At 44.5% G+C, this 20,073-nt stretch overlaps 1 protein-coding gene across 1 annotated transcript in view; it reads left to right on the forward strand.

Moving 5' to 3' along the window:
- LOC124009658 (serine/threonine-protein kinase STK11-like) overlaps nucleotides 1-19,828 on the forward strand; it is a 35,762-nt gene extending 15,934 nt beyond the window's left edge. Inside the window, exons 7-11 of the mRNA XM_046321681.1 lie at nucleotides 268-395; nucleotides 7,345-7,402; nucleotides 8,873-9,066; nucleotides 10,528-10,737; nucleotides 19,240-19,828. Coding sequence (XP_046177637.1) covers nucleotides 268-395; nucleotides 7,345-7,402; nucleotides 8,873-9,066; nucleotides 10,528-10,715 — 568 coding nt within the window. The 3' untranslated portion in view covers nucleotides 10,716-10,737; nucleotides 19,240-19,828. The remainder of the gene's footprint in view (nucleotides 1-267; nucleotides 396-7,344; nucleotides 7,403-8,872; nucleotides 9,067-10,527; nucleotides 10,738-19,239) is intronic.
- The last annotated feature ends 245 nt before the right edge of the window (nucleotides 19,829-20,073 follow it).

Below are 20,073 nucleotides of genomic sequence, written 5' to 3' on the forward strand. Positions count from 1 at the left end.
CATGACCCCCAGCCCCAAAGACTTTGTGTTGATCTGAAAGGATGACAAATGATAACAGCCTAGTGTCATCTAGTGCTTTTGATCTACCATTTAACATCATCTTTGTGTTCTTACTCATGGAAACCTGAACATTCAGTCTTCAAATGGCTTTTGCTATTTTCATTATGATAATTAGTTATATATAGCTTGTGGTCCATATAAGATAACATGAAGTCTCAAACTCATGGTGTGTAATATCGTGCCTGTTTTCACTTTTCCCTGCCGTAGATACAACATTACAACGAGTCTATATCCGTTTGAAGGGGACAACATCTATAAGCTATTTGAGAACATTGGGAAGGGAGACTACAGTGTTCCTGAGGAGTGTGGCCCCTCCCTGTCAGACCTATTGAAAGGTGAGGCTGACCATGATGACTGACTTGGCTGTTCATTCAGCTCATCACTTTATACTGCACTCTTGTCAAAGTGGATCACTCCGGTCATGGAGAGCTTTCTTCCAGGTCAACTTCAATGACCCAATGCAGTTCCTCATGGTCTAGATGGGAGGGGAAAAACACTGCACACTGCTATTTATCCATCCTTTTGCGTTAGACAGGGGAGTCACTGGACTAGACTGAGAAATGCCCTGTGGCGTTGCCTGAGCTTGTCCAGTAGATGGCACCATGACGTTGACTCTGTCATAATCGGAGGCCTGTAATCTATGCAGAATGCATTAGTGGAAGAATAGGGTGTTCTCAGGGCAGGCTTGGTTACAGCTAGATATGTTCACGTTTTAGGTAGCCTAACGCTTTTCTTGACCTAATTCTCCTAACCTGCCATGTGAGTTCTCCTAACCTGCCATGTGAGTTCTCCTAACCTGCCATGTGAGTTCTCCTAACCTGCTGCAAAGAGTTACTTCTGCTAGTCTAAACCGGGTTGCCTGCCCTGAGAAGTGTGTTCAGAATAACACGATACTCCATAACCTGCACTCTAATGAAATTATTCTGCACACTTTCCCATTGATATAGGAACAGCAGTGCACTATTAAAACGGCCTCGGCAGAGGACGGCTGTGTATTCACCTAACCTCTGCAGTCACTAAACTAGCTCCACTGCTTGCAGCTCTGCACTGAAAGTTGTGACTATGCATGGGCATACTGTACAACCACAGACAGTGAGATTTGGCCTTGGGGACTTCAGTGATAAAAAGGATATATTTTATTCAGAGAAGAGGAATGTAAGGACACCTTGTGGTGCAGTCTAGATGCTTCAAAATGAAATAAACTAGAAATGGTATGCTGGAAACCGAGAAATCATATTATTATTATTTATTGGTGTTCAGTAAGGTTTTTTTTCATCCTTGTGACATGTGGAGGTGTGTGTACACAGTAGTATTTGTATTACATTAAAAGCCTCAAAGTAGTGATTATCTAGGCATTCTAGAAAGTACTGAATCACTTTCTAACCTCAAAGGCACAGTTGATCTGATTGGTATTGGAAGGGATTAGGGCATTAGGTTAATAGCAATGGGTAGCGTAGGACAGGGCAAAGGTTTTCCTCTGATGCAGTAGAGCCTTGCCTGCAACGCCCATCATAGCTTTCCAATAAGACCCACACACATCTTGTGAACAAGACCAGATTCAGAATGGAATCGTTTTCATCGTCAAAACTTCTTTGTAGTCAAAGCAATGCTTTATCTACAATGAAAGCTTATCAATAGTCGTAGAAAACTGGTTTCTGTTGCTTTAGGCAGCTCTGTCATTGACTGCGGCGGTCCATTTCCTCTTGATGTGTGACGTATAGATGTGTCTGGTGACGCAGCCCAGGTCTGAGAGCTAGCCTGCAATTACCGTCTCTAAAATAAGCTCCCTGCCTGGCACAAAAGGTGTCCTTCAGCACCCATGAATACCATCGGCACACATGGCATACTTCAAATGTACATTGCATTAAGCGCTGCATCACTGATGACGCAAAAGTGTTTATTTATTTTGCCCCTTTTTCTCCCCAGTTTTGTGATATCCAATTGGTAGATAGTCTTGTCCCATCGCTGCAACTCCCGTACGGATTCTGGAGAGGCTGAAGGTCGAGAGCCGATCGTCCTCCAAAACACGTCCCTGCCAAGACGCACTGCTTCTTGACACACTGCTCGCTTAACCTGGAGGCCAGTTGTATCAATGTGCCGGAGGAAACTCCATACACCTGGCGGCCGTGTGCATGCGCCTGGCCCGCCACAGGGATCGCCAAAGGAATCGCTAGTGCGTGATGGGACAAGGACATCACAGCCGGCCAAAGCCTTCCCTAACCCGGATGACGCTGGGCCAATTGTGCGTTGCCTCATGGGTCTCCCGGGTTGCATCCGGCTGCGACACAGCCTGTTATCGAACCAGGAGCAAAAGTCATTTTTGAAGATGTGAATTACTGCTTTAGTGTAGGCTAAGGTTGAATATTTTCCCGGTATTTTAAGAAATGTTCCATCCCGAGAACAAATTTCCTCCGAGTATTTCCAGACAAAACCGAATGTGTCATTCAAAAGCATTATAAAGCATATAAATAAATCTGAATTTGATTAGAGTGTTGATCAACATGAACATTCAAGCCGGGTGCTAGCTGAGCCTAATGAACCATATATTAAATACATTTTATGAGCCCTTCATTAAATTACTTCTGAATCAGCCCAAGCCCAAAAGATTGTGCAGTTATCAAATACATATATGATATAGGCTGCTGCACATTACACATGACAGAAAAGCCCATAGATGTAGCTGGTTATATGTTCTCTTGGGGAAATAAATGAAACTGTATTCTATGGACTGAAATTAGACCCATCATTCAAACCATAATAAAGTAGGGAGAGAACATGTGATTCTGGTGCAACAAAGTTCCAAGTATTAGGCTAGCAAATTTGATTTAGATTTGGAAATATATGGCCTATTTGTATAATTAGTAGGCTGACCCATATTTCCCCCAATGTTATTAGCTACCTCGTCCTCTGTTCATTCCTTCCTCACTTTCAACAATTTAAATTAAATATGTTTTGTCGTCCTTATCTTAATTATTCTAATGACATCAATGAACAATAGAATTAGATGCAGAAGGCTTTCACTTCTCATCACGAAGATTGATTGAATGGTTATGGGTCTGAACAAATAACTGCTATAGCCTATACCATCACACGTCCGCTCTTCTTTCAAACTACCCGTGAGTTCTATTGGCTGCTGTATTCAACATTCAGCGAAAAATAACTTGCGTCCCCGTTCAAATAGTCTTGGTGTAAGATATGCAACAACAACAAAGTCAAGCAACCTATTCTAGTCTAGCTTTTCTTACATGGGACTGCAAGAGCTAAGGAGAGGCCATGGGAGAACATGCATGTTGCGTGAGAGACACAGGCTACAAGTTAGAAGCATATTATTCATAGCCCATTATTAATTAGCTAAATATAAGGTTAATGCTGCATAGAATGTATTACCTGAAATGGGTAGGCTAGGATCTCTCACGCTCCTACACACAGTCACAAGTTTGGACACACCTAAGTTTTTATTTGATTTAACATTGTAGAATAATAGTGAAGACCTAAACTATGAAATAACACACATGGAATCATGTAGTAACCAAAAAAGAGTTAAACAAATCAAAATATATTTGAGATTCTTCAAAGTAGGCACCCTTTGCCTTGACAGCTTTGCACACTCTTGGCATTCTCTCAACCAGCTTCATGAGGTAGTCACCTGGAATGCATTTCAATTAACAGGTGTGCCTTGTTAAGTTAATTTGTGGAATTTGTTTCCTTATTGCGTTTGAGCCAATCAGTTGTTGTGACAAGGTAGGGGTGGTGTACAGAAGATAGCCCTATTTGGTAAAAGACCGAGTCCATATTATGGCAAGAACAGCTCAAATAAGCAAAGAGAACCGACAGTCCATCATTACTTTAAGACATGAAGGTTAGTCAATCCGGAAAATTTCAAGAACTTTGAAAGTTTCTTCAAGTGCAGTCGCAAAAACCATCATGCGCTATGATGAAACTGGCTCTCATGAGGACCGCCACAGGAAAGGAAGACCCAAAATTCAGTAGAGTTAACTGCACCTCAGATTGCAGCCCAAATAAATGCTTCACAGAGTTCAAGTAAGACACATCTCAACATCAACTGTTCAGAGGAGACTGCGTGAATCAGGCCTTCATGGTTGAATTGTTGCAAAGAAACCACTACTAAAGGACGCCAATAAGAAGACTTGCTTGGGCCAAGAAACACTAGCAATGAACATTAGACTGGTGGAAGTCTGTCCTTTTGGTCTGAGACCAAATTTGAGATTTTTGGTTCCAACCGCTGTGTCTTTGTGAGACGAAAAGTAGATGAACGGATGATCTTCATATGAATAGGTCCCACCGTGAAGCATGGAGGTGGGGGTGCTTTGCTGAAGACACTGTCTGTTTATTTGGAATTCAAGGCATGACTACCACAGCATTCTGCAGCGATATGCCATCACATCTGGTTTGCGCTTAGTCCCACTATCATTAGTTTTTCAACAGGACAATGACCCAAAACACACCTCCAGGCTGTGTAAGGGCTACTTGACCAAGGAGAGTGATGGAGTGCCTGATCAGGTGACCCGACCTCAACCCAATTGGGATTAGTTGGACCACAGAGTGAAGGACAAACAGCCAACAAGTGCTCATCATATGTGGGAACTCCTTCAAGACTGTTGGGAAAGCATTCCAGGTGACTACCTCATGAAGCTGGTTGAGAGCATGCCACGAGTGTGTAAAGCTGTCAAGGCAAAGGATGGCTACTATTTTTGGTTACTACAGGATTTCATATGTGTTATTTCATAGTTTTGATGTCTTCACTATTCTACAATGTAGAAAATAGTAAAAAATAAACTCTTGAATGAGTAGTCATCTTTTGACTGGTACTGTCTGTGTGCTTTCAGACGCCTTCACTTTTTCCACATTTGCCTTATTCTAAAGTGTTTTATTAACTTGTTTTATTTCCTCATCAATCAACACAATACCCCAAATGGGTTTTAGATTTTTTTTGGCAAATTTATTCAAAATAAAATACCAATAGATTTACATAAGTATTCAGACCCTTTACTCATTATTGTATCGAAGCACATTTTGGCAGCAATTGGGTATGATGCTACAAGCTTGGCACACGTATTTTGGGAGTTTCTCCTATTCTTCTCTGCAGGTCCCCTCAAGCGCTGTCAGGATGGATGGGAAGTGTCGCTGCACAGCCATTTTCAGGTCTCTCCAGAGATGTTCGATCGGGTTTAAGTCCGGTCTCTGGGTTGGCCACTCAAGGACATTCAGAGACTTGTCCCGAAGGCACTCCTGCGTTGTGTTGGCTTTGTGCTTAGGGTCGTTGTCCTGTTGGAAGGTGAACCTTTGCCCACAGTCTGAGGTCCTGAGTGCTCTGGAGTAGGTTACTTTGTTCTTGCCCTCAATCCTGACTAGTCTCTCAGTCCCTGCTGCTGAAAAATATCCCCACAGCATGATTCTGCCACCACCATGCTTCATCCTAGGGATAGTTTTGGCCTGGTGATGAGCGGTGTCTGGTTTCCTCCAGAAGTGACATTTTTGGCAAAGTCCAAGCCGGCTACCATGTGCCTTTTTACTGAGGAGTGACATCCATCTGGCCACTCTACTATAAAGGACATATTGGTGGAGTGGTGAAGAGAGAGACGGTTCTCCGATCTCCACAGAGGAACTCTAGGGCTCTGTCAGAGTAACCATCGGGTTCTTGGTCACATCCCTGAACAAGGCCCTTCTCCCCTGATTGCTCAGTTTGGCAGGGCGTCCAGCTCTAGGAAGAGTCTTGGTGGTCCTAAACATCTTCCGTTTAAGAATGATGGAGACCACTGTGTTCTTGGGAACCTTTTTTTAATACTGCAGAAATGTTTTGGTACCCTTCCCCAGATCTGTGCCTCGACCCAATCCTGTCTTGGAGCTCTACAGACAATTCCTTTGACCTCATGGCCTGGTTTTTGCTCAGACATGCACTGTCAGCTGTTTGGACCCTTTTTATATAAACTGGTGTGTGCCTTTCCAAATCAAACTTTATTTGCCACAAGTGTAGACTTTACTGTGAAGTTCAAGAAGAAAATATTTACCAAGTAGGCTAAAATAAAAAGCAACACAATAAGAATAACATTGAGGCGATATACAGGGGGCACCGATACAGAGTTGGTGTGCGGGGGTACAGCCTAGTTAAGGTAATCTGTACATGTAGGTGGGGGCGAAGTGACTGCGTAGGTAACAAACAAACAGTGAGTAGCAGCATTGTACAAGGGGGGGGGGAAATGTGTGTCAATGTAAATTGTTCAGATGGCGATTTTTATGAATTATTCAGCAGGCTTGGGGGTAGAAGCTGTTATAAGGAGCCTTTTGGTCCTACACTTGGCGTTCCGGTACCAAGTTGTAGAAACATCTCAAGGATCAACTCAATGTTGAGTCTCATAGCAAAGGGTCTGAATACTTTCAGTTTTTTTTATTTTAACTCTGCAGCTGCAATTAAAATGATTCTTTACAATTTAAAAAAACAAGGTGACCCCCGACATCCAGATGGAGATTGGTAAATTAGACACACATTCGGTCTCCATAGTATTGTAGCACCAGCTACGCTGCAGCAAATGTAGGCCTACCTGTCAAAAAAAAGGGAAAAGAGACCATGATAGGTCTACATGCATTGTGAACTGCGCTCCATAGTGAAATGAGCTGTCTCCCCACCCTGAGCGTTGATTCACCATACAGAGGCTGTAGAGAAGCCAGATTTACACATCACATTTCATTTAACAGTTCCATTTCACACCATGCTGTTCATAGAAATAATAGATGATTATTTATTTTCTCACAGTTATTTAACCCGGGAAAAAGGTTGTGGGTGGTTAATCTCAGTAAAAGGGTTCCCGCCTTTCAGCCCTTTCAGCCCTTTCAGCCCTAGTGTAGGCTAATCAATATATGAGAGAGATCAGATTTATTATTTCTTTGCTGAAGCACTGTGGGAACCTTACTGTGGCATTTTACGATGCTCTAGTGACATTTTGTTATTGTATTTGTATTGTGGGCAGTTCATGTCTCCATTATCTGTCCTGGGATAGCCTCCACCTTGTCTTTGCAGCTGGCTACGGCGTAGTAAGTATGGAGAGAAAGATGGGCTGTAGTAAGGATGGGGAAATGCAGATCCTTATAGGGCTGTTAGTGCTTTGATTCGGCGTAGGTGATAGGTTCCCTGTTTGTTGGCGTCTCCTAACAGATGTGGTATACAGTGAAATGTTTTCTCTTCCTCTATAGAATACATTTATTCCCCCCATTTCTTATTTTCTCCACCGTTCCTCTGTTCTTACATTGCTTGTTTGTCTTTACCAGGAATGCTTGAATATGACCCCGTCAAGAGGTTTTCCATACAGCACATCAGGCAACACAAGTAAGTGACTGAAGTCATCCATGTTGAAAATAGACCAAAGTCTTTACTTCAATTTCTTTCATCTTCTGATTCGATTGAACTAAAATGGCTGTCACCCTGACCGTGCCACAGTCCATACAGAAGGCTGTGCTCTCTTTGCCCTTAGCGATGCTGTTAACCCTGTCACTGTTAATATCAGACTGATCGAGAGTTCCACACAGAGTTAGAATGACTGTCGTGATTCTCTGGTTCCACTGCTCTTCCAGAATCGGGGACAGACCGACTGAGACATGAGGCAGCAGATGTAGCAACACTGTGTTCATATTAATGGCTGAGAGTGAATGTAATGGGATCGAACACATGGAAATTATGTTTATGATGCGTTTGATAAAGTTCCAGCTATTACTATGAGCCCTACTATGAGCCCTACTATGAGCCCTACTATGAGCCCTACTATGAGCCCGAAGGTGCCACCAGCAGCCTTCAACCTCAGACAATGTCATTCTGCCTTGGAGAGGCTTCAAATTACTGATCTGTGTGTGTGTTCTTCAGAAAATGGGTAATTTAGCATACCTTGTGGTGCAGTCTAGCTGCTTCAAAATGAAATGGTACACTGGAAACGGAGGAACCATATTGTTTTTTTTTTATTGGTATGCGATATTGTCTATTTCATTATCCATTGTGACATTAAAAGCCTTAATTACTAAACCCCAACACGTCCCATCATAGGCTTAATATTATTATTAGTTACACTGTCCATTTCTGAGGCTCACTGATACTGACGTGGTGCTCCGATGACGTCAGTGGATTAGAGGGAGAGGAAGAATGGAGGGGGAGGGGGAGAGAAGCTGTTCAAAGCATGCTGAAATCCATTTTCTCCCTTTCTGTGTGTTCAAGGAGAAGGAGACTGCAGTTTGAGAGGACTCTCTGGGTTTTAACCCTCTTAACTAAAACGAGCTCCAACGGCTGCGATGAGACTTTGTTTCCATGGTTACTAATGACAGAGGCATCCTTGTGCTACAAAGGGGTTCTTGGCCCTCCTGCAATTTGTGGAGTGAATGAGAGAAAAGAGGGTGAAAGGGAAAGAAATGAAGTTGAGGGATAGAGAGCGGGAGAAAAATAACCTTAATCACCCTCCTCGGCAGCCCTTCTACTGAAAGACCCTCCACAGCTGTCTCTGCTGCCTCATTTAAACTCTTTATAGCAGCACGGTGCCGTGAAGGAAAGAAAAGCAGGAAGGCAGAAGTAAACCAACCCCATTCGTCACGCTCTGAAATACACACTCCGTTTCCATATCTGGTTGGGTTGCATTAAAATGTAGCTAGGTGACGCCATATGAATACTGACTTCAGTCATGATACAAACCACTATGTGGGTCAGCGTATTGGCTCGGTATAAGGCTAACCAACTGGCTTACCTAAGTAAGATTTTGTGCCAAGACTAGTTTAGTAACTACTAATACAATACCCCCTCCCTTCCATTCTTCCCCAGCTGGGTACGTAAAAAACACCCACCAACGGAGCCCCCGGTGCCCATCCCAGCCAGCGCGGAGAGCCGGGACGTGTGGCGCAGCATGACGGTGGTGCCCTACCTGGAAGACCTGCACGGCTACACCGAGGAAGAGGACCAGGAGTTCTATGACCAGGAGGATGACATCATCTACACTCAGGACTTCACTGTGCCAGGTAGGCACAGAGAGAAATACTGTGTTTGTGACACATACACACACTAAAATATGAGTGGGAGTGAAAGAGAGAGAGAGGGATATATATATATACATTACATACATATGGGGTCAGAGAGAGGAGTTCAGATGGAGGGAGGATAGACTACAGCCAGAAGGATAGATGAGAAGTGTTTAGTGAGTTCCATTTAAAAGGCTTGCGGACGGAGTGTTGCAGTCTTGACAGGATTCAGTTGTCCTTCTAATACTGTATTCCACTTGTAGATGACGTAACCAGTCTAGACTGTTAAGTGTTGTATATCATATAGCTCTGGGAAAACCCTTCTAATGGAAATGCAACCTTTTCCCTCAGTTGTTGCACTGTAGACATTTTTGTCGACAGTTGCACTTCTAAATCAATAAATAATCCTCTTTGCTGAGTCAGTTGGTTATAATGGCTTACGAGGATTTAAACATTTAACATTTTAGTCATTTAGCAGAGGCTCTTATCCAGAGCGACTTAGTAGTGAGTGCATACATTTTCGTACTGGTCCCCCGTGAGAATCGAACCCACAACCCTGGCGTTGCAAACGTCATGCTCTACCAATTGAGCCACACGGGACCGCCATCCGTGCAGAATTCTGAACTCGTTAGCGAGTCTTTCCTTCTTTCATAAATGTGTTGCTAGGCAACAAGGGAAATGATAACATAATGGCAGTAGTCCTTGTCGCTTTGAAGCTTGATGACCTACAAAAAAAAAACATTTTCAATGGCACCACAGAGAGCTTGAATGGCAGTGGGTGAATGCATCTAATAATAGCTTACAGTGTGGGAGTATGAATGGTGATTCCAGGCACCACTCTCCCACCCACACACACGCACTCACTCAACAGTCAACACTAACTCATAACATTACCTCAGAGCCACAATCTTCTCTGTCTGCTAAACACACCTTAAATAAGGTGACATTTCAAACGGATTAGTTGGCACACAGCTTTGGCCTTTTTAATAATGTCACTTAATGTCATTTAGTATCTGTAAATGTATTGAGAGAAAAACAACTTTTAAAAGGGTACTACTGTGCAGACACAACTCCATTACCACTCTGATTGGTTGTCTCTTCTTACTGTCTGCTCTCACTGGCCCAATCGCCATTGATCTTTTGACCCGACTGGTCAGAAAGATCAATAGATGAAATCTGATGAAGCAGTCAGTCACTCAATGGATTTTCTGGTGGGGTTTTCTTTTGACAATGTTTTGTCCCCCAGTCTCTATCTGCTTTGATATTTTAGTGCTATTGAGGAGGAAGAGTTTTATTCTAAAGGTCTCGTCTCTCTCAAAACATGTTTTTATAAATGCGCTTTCTACATGATGAAAGCAGTAGATTATCTGAAGGTGATGTGTGATTGCCTCTGCAGATGTTCATGGTGTTTGTCTCTGTGTTTGTGTTGACCGGCCTATATTCTCTCTCTCTGTCCTCCAGGGCAGGTACCAGAGGAGGATGAGGCTGAGGTGGATCTGAGCCGGGCCCAGGCCAAGCCTGTGTGTGTAAACGGGACAGAGAGCAAGGCCAAGCCAGAGCGCAGGTCCTCCTCCTCATCCAATCCCTCCCGCAAAGGAGTCTCCACAGCCAGCAAGATACGCAAGTTCTCCACCTGCAAACAGCAATGACCCCACCTCAACAACCCATCTGGTGAGAAGGGTGTGTGTGTAGGTTTGTGTGTCGCAAGGTTATTGTTGGAAATTAAAACGAATCCTGAGAAAAAATATTTCGTAAACTGAAATAAAATCATTAACAAACCTGTTTGGAAAAACCTACTGGACTACTTTGACTCCAACTAACTAAAATAAAAACCATCATGAATTATGTTCAGTTGAAGTTTCCCCTGAACTTCTGGGAAACATCCAATGGGGTTTTCAAGCTATTAAAAACATATATATTTTTTAAAGATTCTGAATCTGGTGGGTAAATGCTGCCAGGTGATAGGGATGTTTCAAATAGGCCTATCTTGTGCATCACTCACTAGCTGTTGCGTGCTAACGGGGAAGTAATCTGCTAGCCAAAGGGCAGGCGTGGAGCGTGAACAATGGCGACAGCAAACCCTAAACCACCGGTGGTCAGTTGACCATATTTCTATTACCAGTCTCAGCGCTAATCCTTTTAAAGTCCCATTGAGATTGACTTTCTCATTTAAACTAGGGCTGTCAAAGTTACCACATTAACACGTGACCGGCTTATCAGCGGAAACTTTTTTCTTCAATGCACGGAACCTTTTTTAAGCGCACATGTTTCCGCACTGACCCTTTTAAGCGCAGAACGGATCACAGCTTCAGCACAGATGGAACAATGAGCCAGATATTTCACCGGATGTATAAATGTGAAGCATCTAGTTGGCGTTTCCACTCACTGCCAAATATGGTAATAAAAGGAATCCCAGTGGGAGAAGATGGAAGGAGATGGATTTTGGCCGACATTCTGTGAATTTTCTCATCGATTAAACATCTCAATACAGTTTTCTGTTTCCAAAACTAGAATCTGAGTGGACTAAGTTTTGTAGATTTTACCCTTTGCCAAAGTAATTTTAAAAAATGGCTTTCTTTAGGAATGCAAGGGCGAATTTTAGTTATTGGCGTTCCCTAACGGAAATATGCAAATGCATGCTAGAACGCACCAATAGGACCTCGCTACCTCTTGCTTGGGTCTGCCTACTATGATTCATTGTCTCCCATTGAAAATGACTGGCTGTGATCTACACTATACATCCAAAAGTATTGGGACACCCCCTTCAAGTTATTGGATTCGTCTGTCCTCGGTTGCAACACTCACTACCGAGTTTCAAACTGCCTCTGAAAGATGCGTCAGCACAAGAACTGTTTTGTCGGGAGCTTAATGAAATGGGTTTCCATGGCCGAGCAGCCGCACACAGGCCTAAGATTACCATGCGCAAATGCCAAGCGTCGGCTGTAGTGGTGTAAAGCTCGCCGCCATTGGACTCTAGAGCAATGGAAACACGTTCTCTAGACTGATGAATCACGCTTCACCATCTGGCAGTCCAACAGACATATCTGGGTTTGACGGATGCCAGGACAATGCTACCTGCCCCAATGCATAGTGCCAACTGTAAAGTTCGGTGGAGGAGGAATAATGGTCTGGGGCTGTTTTTCATAGTTCGGGCTAAGCCCCTTAGTTCCAGTGAAGGGGAATCTTAAAGTTATATCATACAATAAAATTCTAGACAATTCTGTGTTTCCAACCTTGTGGCAACAGTTTGGGGAAGTCCTTTCCTGTTTCAGCATGACAATGCCCCTGTGTACAAAGCGAGGTCCATACAGAAATGGTTTGTGAAGATTGGTGTGGAAGAACTTAACTGGCCTGCAGAGCGCTCGCCTCAACCCCATCAAACACCTTTTGGGATGAATTGGAACGTTGACTGTGAGCCAGGCCTAATCACCCAACATCATTGCCCGACCTCACTAATGCTCTTGTGGCTGAATGGAAGCAAGTCCCCACAGCAATGTTCCAACATCTCGTGGGAAGCCTTCCCAGAAGAGTTGTAGCAGAAAAAGGGGGACCAACTCCATATTAATGTCCATAATTTTGGAATGAGTTGTTCGGTGAACAGGTGTCCACTTACTTTTGATCATGTAGTGTACCTTGGGCTAGTATTAAACATTTGGCTTCAGTCAATGCTTGTGTCTTTAAAAATCCAATTTTATTGGTCACATACACATGGTTAGCAGATGTTAATGCGAGTGTAGCGAAATGCTTGTGCTTCTAGTTTTGACTATGCAGTAATCTCTAACTAGTAATCTAACAAATTCAAGTCTGGTCTCTCCTCTGAATCACATGGAAGAATGCTTGCAGCTGGAGATTACGCACCAATTTCGACAAGGGACACCGGGCGGACACCTGGTAAATGTAGTCTCTTATGGCCAATCTTCCAATGATATGCCTACAAACACGTCACAATGCTGCAGACACCTTGGGGAAACGGCAGTAAGTGTAGGCTCGTTCAGGGCGCATTCACAGCCATATAAGGAGACAATGGAAAACAGCGCCTCAAATTTTGCTCATTTCCTGTTTGAAGTTTCATCTTGGTTTCGCCTGTGGCATCAGTTCTGTGTCACTCACAGATGTCTTTGCAGTTTTGGAAACATCAGAGTGTTTTCTTTCCAAAGCTGTCAATTATATGCATAGTCAAGCATCTTTTCGTGACAAAATATCTTGTTTAAAACGGGAACATTTTTTCATCCAAAAATGAAATACTGCCCCTAGTGTTCCAAGAGGTTAACTTGGGTCAAACGTTTCGGGTAGCCTTCCACAAGCTTCCCACAATAAGTAGAGTGAATTGGGGCCATTCCTCCTGACAGAGCTGGTGTAACTGAGTCAGGTTTGAAGGCCTCCTTGCTCGCACACGCTTTTTCAGTTCTGCCCACACATTTTCTATGGGATTGAGGTCAGGGCTTTGTGATGGACTCTCCAATACCTTGACTTTGTTGTCCTTAAGCCATTTTGCCACAATTTAGAAGTATGCTTGTCCATTTGGAAGACCCAATTGCGACCAAGTTTTAACTTCCTGACTGATGTCTTGAGATGTAGCTTCAATATATCCACATAATCTTCCCCCTCATGATGCCATCTATTTTGTGAAGTGCACCAGTCCCTCCTGCAGCAAAGCACCACCATAACATGATGCTGCCACCCCTGTGCTTCACGGTTGGGATGGTGTTCTTCGGCTTGCAAGCCTCCCCCTTTCTCCTCCAAACATAACAATGGTCATTATGGCCAAACAGTTCTCTTTTTGTTTCATCAGACCAGAGGATATTTCTCAAAAGTATGATCTTTGTCCCCATGTGCAGTTGCAAACCATGGTCTGGCTTTTTTTATGGTGGTTTTGGAGCAGTGGCTTCTTCCTTGCTGCGCAGCCTTTCAGGTTATGTCGATATAGGACTTGTTTTACTGTGGATATTGATGCTTTTGTACCAGTTTCCTCCAGCATCTTCACATGGTCCTTTGCTGTTGTTCTGGGATTGATTTGCACTTTTCTCACCAATGTACGTTCACCTCTAGGAGACATAACGCATCTCCTTCCTGAGCGGTATGACGGCTGCATGGTCCCATGGTGTTTATACTTGCGTACTATTGTTTGTACAGATGAACGTGGTACCTTCAGGTGTTTGGAAATTGCTCCCAAGGATGTACCAGACTTGTGGAGGTCTCCAATGTTTTATCTGAAGTCTTGGCTGATTTCTTTTGATTTGATTTTCCCATGATGTCAAGCAACGAGGCACTGGGTTTTAAGGTAGGCCTTGAAATACAAGTACACCTCCAATTGACTCAAACGATGTCAGACGAACGATATCAGAAGCTTCTAAATAAATCCATGACATAATTTTCTGGAATTTTCCAAGCTGTTTAAAGGCACAGTCAACTTCGTGTATGTAAACTTCTGACCAACTGGAATTGTGATTCAGGGAGATGATCTGTCTAAACAATTGTTGGAAAAATGACTTGCCTCATGTACAAAGTAGATGTCCTAACCGACTTGCCAAAAATAAATATAGTTTGTTAACAAGAAATTTGTGGAGTGGTTGATAAAGGAGTTTTAATGACTCCAACCTAAGTGTATGTGAACTTCCGACTTCAACTGTACATGAGATGAGTAATGTAGGACATGATTAAAAGTGGCATTATTTAAAGTGACTAGTGATACCTCTATGTGAACATTATTAAAATGACTGATGCCTTTATTAAGTCCGTTTATTTAAGTGGCCAGAGATTTGAGTCTGTATGTTGGCAGCAGCCTCTCTATGTTAGTGATGGCTGTCTAACAGTCTGATGGCCTTGAGATAGACGCTGCTTTTCAGTCTCTCGGTCCCCGCTTTGATGCACCTGTACTGACCTCGCCTTCTGGATGATAGCGGGGCGAACAGGCATGATGATTTTACAGCGCTAAAGACCGTGTGCCTCTAGCCAAAATCATGTGAAAGTTAAGGCCAATATTACCGGGGCGCTTTCTTTCTGCTGCGGATTCGTGCGCACGTCGCTGGCCGTTTTAAACTACTCACGAGACGCTGTTTTTGGTGTTTCATAAAACTACATTGGTTTAGCTAGCTAGTCATGTTACCTACCTAGCTAACAAACTGAGAACTTGATCACTGACTAATTTAGATGGCAAAGGAAGAACTGCAAAGGCAATGGGCTACTCAGAGATCCGTTTAAAGAGTGGGGGGTGTGAGAGCGCCAGTAAGTGGGCGAGTTCGTTTTGCATGGCCCGGTGCCCCGGGTGGGTGGAGATTTTACTTAAGGACTTATTGGAAGGTCTAAAATGTGTTAACTCTGCCTACCCAGTGCACCAGTCCATGCAAAACGAACTCACCCAGTTAAAGGGTTTGGGTGGGAGAATGTGTAGGACTGTATGTGTAAAGTTATCTGAACAGTACATATGATTTTACAGTCATTCCTAACATTGGTTGGACAAGTTTTATTCCCCCCCTAGTCGCTCATTTAGAATGCTTTAAGTGTGTGTGTGTGCGTGCATTAAACTTCAAGAACATTCATAAGAGGGAGAAGGCCTACTCAACATTGGGCGCATCAATGGCTTTCTGTTCGTAACCTTTGTTTAAGGTGAACTAATGCCATTAACTCGATTTAATCGTTTGACAGACCTAATTTAAAAATAAAAAAACATTACTGCCCACCAGTGGCAAGAAGTGACATCCCAAAAAACAACTATTCATCACATAAATGGTTGCTAGCCTCCCATGTATATGCTACTTTCTGTCCTTAACACTAAAAATAAACAAAATAATAGAAACAAATGAAATAAGAATGTTTCTCTCAAAGTAAATAAACTAGTAATTCAGGTCTGAAAGCAAACTAAACCATTTAAAAAAAATATATATATATATATATCAACTATAATAACCATGTGTGTGTACAGTCGTGGCCAAAAGTTGAGAATGACACACATATTCATTTTCAGTCTGCTGCCTCAGTTTGTATGATGGCAATTTGCATATACTCCAGATTGTTATGAAGAGTGATCAGATGAATTGCAATTAATTGCAAAGTCCCTCTTTGCCATGCAAATGATCTGAATCCCCAAAAAACATGTCCACTGCATTTCAGCCCTGCCACAAAAGGACCAGCTGACATGTCAGTGATTCTCTCGATAACACAGGTGTGAGTGTTGACAAGGCTGGAGATCACTCTGTCATGCTGATTGAGTTCGAATAACAGACTGGAAGCTTCAAAAGGAGGGTGGCGCTTGAATCATTGTTCTTCCTCTGTCATCCATGGTTACCTGCAAGGAAACACGTGCCGTCATCATTGCTTTGCACAAAAAGGGCTTCACAGGCAAGGATTTTGCTGCCAGTAAGATTGCACCTAAATCAACCATTTGTCGGATCATCAAGAACTTCAAGGAGAGCGGTTCAATTGTTGTGAAGAAGGCTTCAGGGCGGCCAAGAAAGTCCAGCAAGCGCTAGGATCGTCTCCTAAAGTTGATTCAGCTGCGGGATCGGGGCACCACCAGTACAGAGCTTGCTCAGGAATGGCAGCAGGCAGGTGTGTGCGCATCTGCACGCACAGTGAGGTGAAGACTTTTGGAGGATGGCCTGGTGTCAAGAAGGGCAGCAAAGAAGCCACTTCCTCCAGGAAAAACATCAGGGACAGACTGATATTCTGCAAAGGGTACAGGGATTGGACTGCTGAGGACTAGGGTAAAGTCATATTTTCTCTGAAACCCCTTTCCGATCTGTTTGGGGCATCCGTAAAAAAGCTTGTCCGGAGAAGACTAGGTGAGCGCTACCTTCAGTCCTGTGTCATGCCAACAGTAAAGCATCTTGAGCCCCATTCATGTGTGGGGTTGCTTCTCAGCCAAGGGAGTGGGCTCACTCACCATTTAGCCTAAGAACACATCCATGAAAGAATGGTAAAGAATGGTACCAACACATCCTCCTAGACCAAGTTCTCCCAACCATCCAGGAACAGTTTGGTGATGTACAATGCCTTTTCCAGCAAGATTGAGCACCTTGCCATAAGGCAAAAGTGATAACTAAGTGGCTCGGGGGAAAAAACATTGATATTTTGGGTCCATGGCAGAAAACTCCCCAGATCTTAATCACATTGACAACTTGTGGTCAATCCTCAAAAGGCGGGTAGACAAACAAAAACCCACAAATTCTGACAAACTCCAAGCATTGATTATGCAAGAATGGGCTGCCATCAGTCAGGATGTGGCCCAGAAGTTAATTGACAGCATGCCAGGGCGGATTGCAGAGGTCTTGAAAAAGAATGGTCAACACTGCAAATATTGACTCTTTGCATCAATTTCATGTAATTGTCAATAAAAGCCTTTGACACTTATGAAATGCTTGTAATTATAATTCAGTATTCCGTAGTAACATCTGACAAATCTCTAAAGTCACTGAAGCAGCAAACTTTGTGGAAATTAAGATTTGTGTCATTCTCAAAACTGTTGGCCACGACTGTAGGTGTGATATTTTAAGCACTCTTGCAAAAATATTTACTCTCATCGGTCCACCTGTGTGGGAAGGCAGGGAGACTGGGGAAGGCAGGGAGACTGGGGAAGGCAGGGAGACTGGGGAAGGGAGGAGATGAGAGAAACTGATTCTAGGCTTCTCTGAGTCATCTACCGCATCACTGCTCCTCAGGCATCCTCCTAGGGACTGAGGTTCACACACACACTCACACACACGGTCTTTCCACTGGCAATCATAAAACACACGCACACACTGCAGAGCTACTTGGTCGGATATGCAGCAGTCTCTGTATTCATGTGTTATAGGGATGACTCACACTGGTCTAGATGGAGTGGGCTGCAGGCAGGATATTGTCTTGCGCTCACTCCTGCCTGTGCTCGCGCTGCCCCTCCCTCTCGTTGCCGCTGCCCCTCCCTCTCGTTGCCGCTGCCCCTCCCTCTCGTTGCCGCTGCCCCTCCCTCTCGTTGCCGCTGCCCCTCCCTCTCGTTGCCGCTGCCCCTCCCTCTCGTTGCCGCTGCCCCTCCCTCTCGTTGCCGCTGCCCCTCCCTCTCGTTGCCGCTGCCCCTCCCTCTCGTTGCCGCTGCCCTTCCCTCTCGTTGCCGCTGCCCCTCCCTCTCGTTGCCGCTGCCCCTCCCTCGCTGACTCCCCCCTCTCTCTCGCTGACTCCCCCTCTCTCTCGCTGACTCCCCCTCTCTCTCGCTGACTCCCCCTCTCTCTCGCTGACTCCCCCTCTCTCTCGCTGCCTCGCTCCCTCTCTCGCTGCCTCGCTCCCTCTCTCGCTGCCTCGCTCCCTCTCTCGCTGCCTCGCTCCCTCTCTCGCTGCCTCGCTCCCTCTCTCGCTGCCTCTCTCTCTCTCTCGCTGCCCCTCTCGCTGCCTCCCCCCTTTATTCAGCTGCTTTCCGGAGGCAGAGGGACACGCTGTGTTTTTGCCGGAGGCAGAGGGACACGCTGTGTGTTTTGCCGGAGGCAGAGGGACACGCTGTGTGTTTTGCCGGAGGCAGAGGGACACGCTGTGTGTTTTGCCGGAGGCAGAGGGACACGCTGTGTGTTTTGCCGGAGGCAGAGGGACACGCTGTGTGTTTTGCCGGAGGCAGAGGGACACGCTGTGTGTTTTGCCGGAGGCAGAGGGACACGCTGTGTGTTTTGCCGGAGGCAGAGGGACACGCTGTGTGTTTTGCCGGAGGCAGAGGGACACGCTGTGTGTTTTGCCGGAGGCAGAGGGACACGCTGTGTGTTTTGCCGGAGGCAGAGGGACAGAGGACGCTGTGTGTTTTGCCGGAGGCAGAGGGACACGCTGTGTGTTTTGCCGGAGGCAGAGGGACACGCTGTGTGTTTTGCCGGAGGCAGAGGGACACGCTGTGTGTTTTGCCGGAGGCAGAGGGACACGCTGTGTGTTTTGCCGGAGGCAGAGGGACACGCTGTGTGTTTTGCCGGAGGCAGAGGGACACGCTGTGTGTTTTGCCGGAGGCAGAGGGACACGCTGTGTGTTTTGCCGGAGGCAGAGGGACACGCTGTGTGTTTTGCCGGAGGCAGAGGGACAAATAAGCCTTTGATGCTCAAATAATGCGAAGGGTGCAAAGCCCTTTAAATAGACTTCAAGTCTGTACGTCATAAATCATCCTATTTGTCATGCAATAGTTGTACAATGAAATGAACTAGAATAAAGCTTGCCTCTCTCTCCTCTTAGGTTTATCTTTCCCATCCTTGGCAAAGGGTGAGAGAGAACTGCTGATGTTGTTCCTCCTGAACCATTTGGCTACAAACTCTTCAAGGATGTCATGCGCACAGCGGAGAGATGGACAGAGAGCAGCAGAGAAACAGACTGTACCCTCAAGGGTCTTTGTGTGAAGTGGCTCTTTGTGTTTCCGTTCCCCCTCTGTTCTTTTGCTCCCTCCGTCCTCCCCTCTCAGGCTGTCCCAGAGGAGGCATGGCTGGCCGTGCAAGTCCCACCTTCGTGAACTCTGACCCCATTGGTTTTAGTTCTTAGACAACCTTTTATTTGACAGAACCTAAAGATACACATTGTAAAAGGAATTCGGTTGATAAAGAATAGCTCTTCATTTTAACTGAGGATAGTGATACTGATATAAAAACTGCATGCTGGATTAAACTTTGAGAAAGGGAAACTGCTGAGTTAAGAACAGACAAACAGACTGAAACATTGGCCTCCACCACTGGTGTGTTGGGAGGGGCTTTATTGTGTTCATTAGGTTTTGTTTATTTTTTCCAATTAATCTTTTTTTATTATTATTTATATAAAACACGTCTGAACCAAATCCTTGTTGTCTGTCTCCCATTTTATTTTATATTCTGAACATACACTGAGTGGACAAATCATTAAGAACACCGGCTCTTTCTTTTAGACTATCAAGGTGAAGGCTATGATCCCTTTATAAATGTCACTTGTTAAATCCACTTCAATCAGTGTAGATGAAAGGGAGGGGATGGGTTAAATCATTATTTTTAAGCCTTGAGACATGGATTGTGTATGTGTGCCGTTCAGAGGGTGAATGGGCAAGAC

The sequence above is a fragment of the Oncorhynchus gorbuscha genome, linkage group LG22 (genome assembly GCF_021184085.1).
Source record: "Oncorhynchus gorbuscha isolate QuinsamMale2020 ecotype Even-year linkage group LG22, OgorEven_v1.0, whole genome shotgun sequence".
Taxonomy (NCBI): domain Eukaryota; kingdom Metazoa; phylum Chordata; class Actinopteri; order Salmoniformes; family Salmonidae; genus Oncorhynchus; species Oncorhynchus gorbuscha.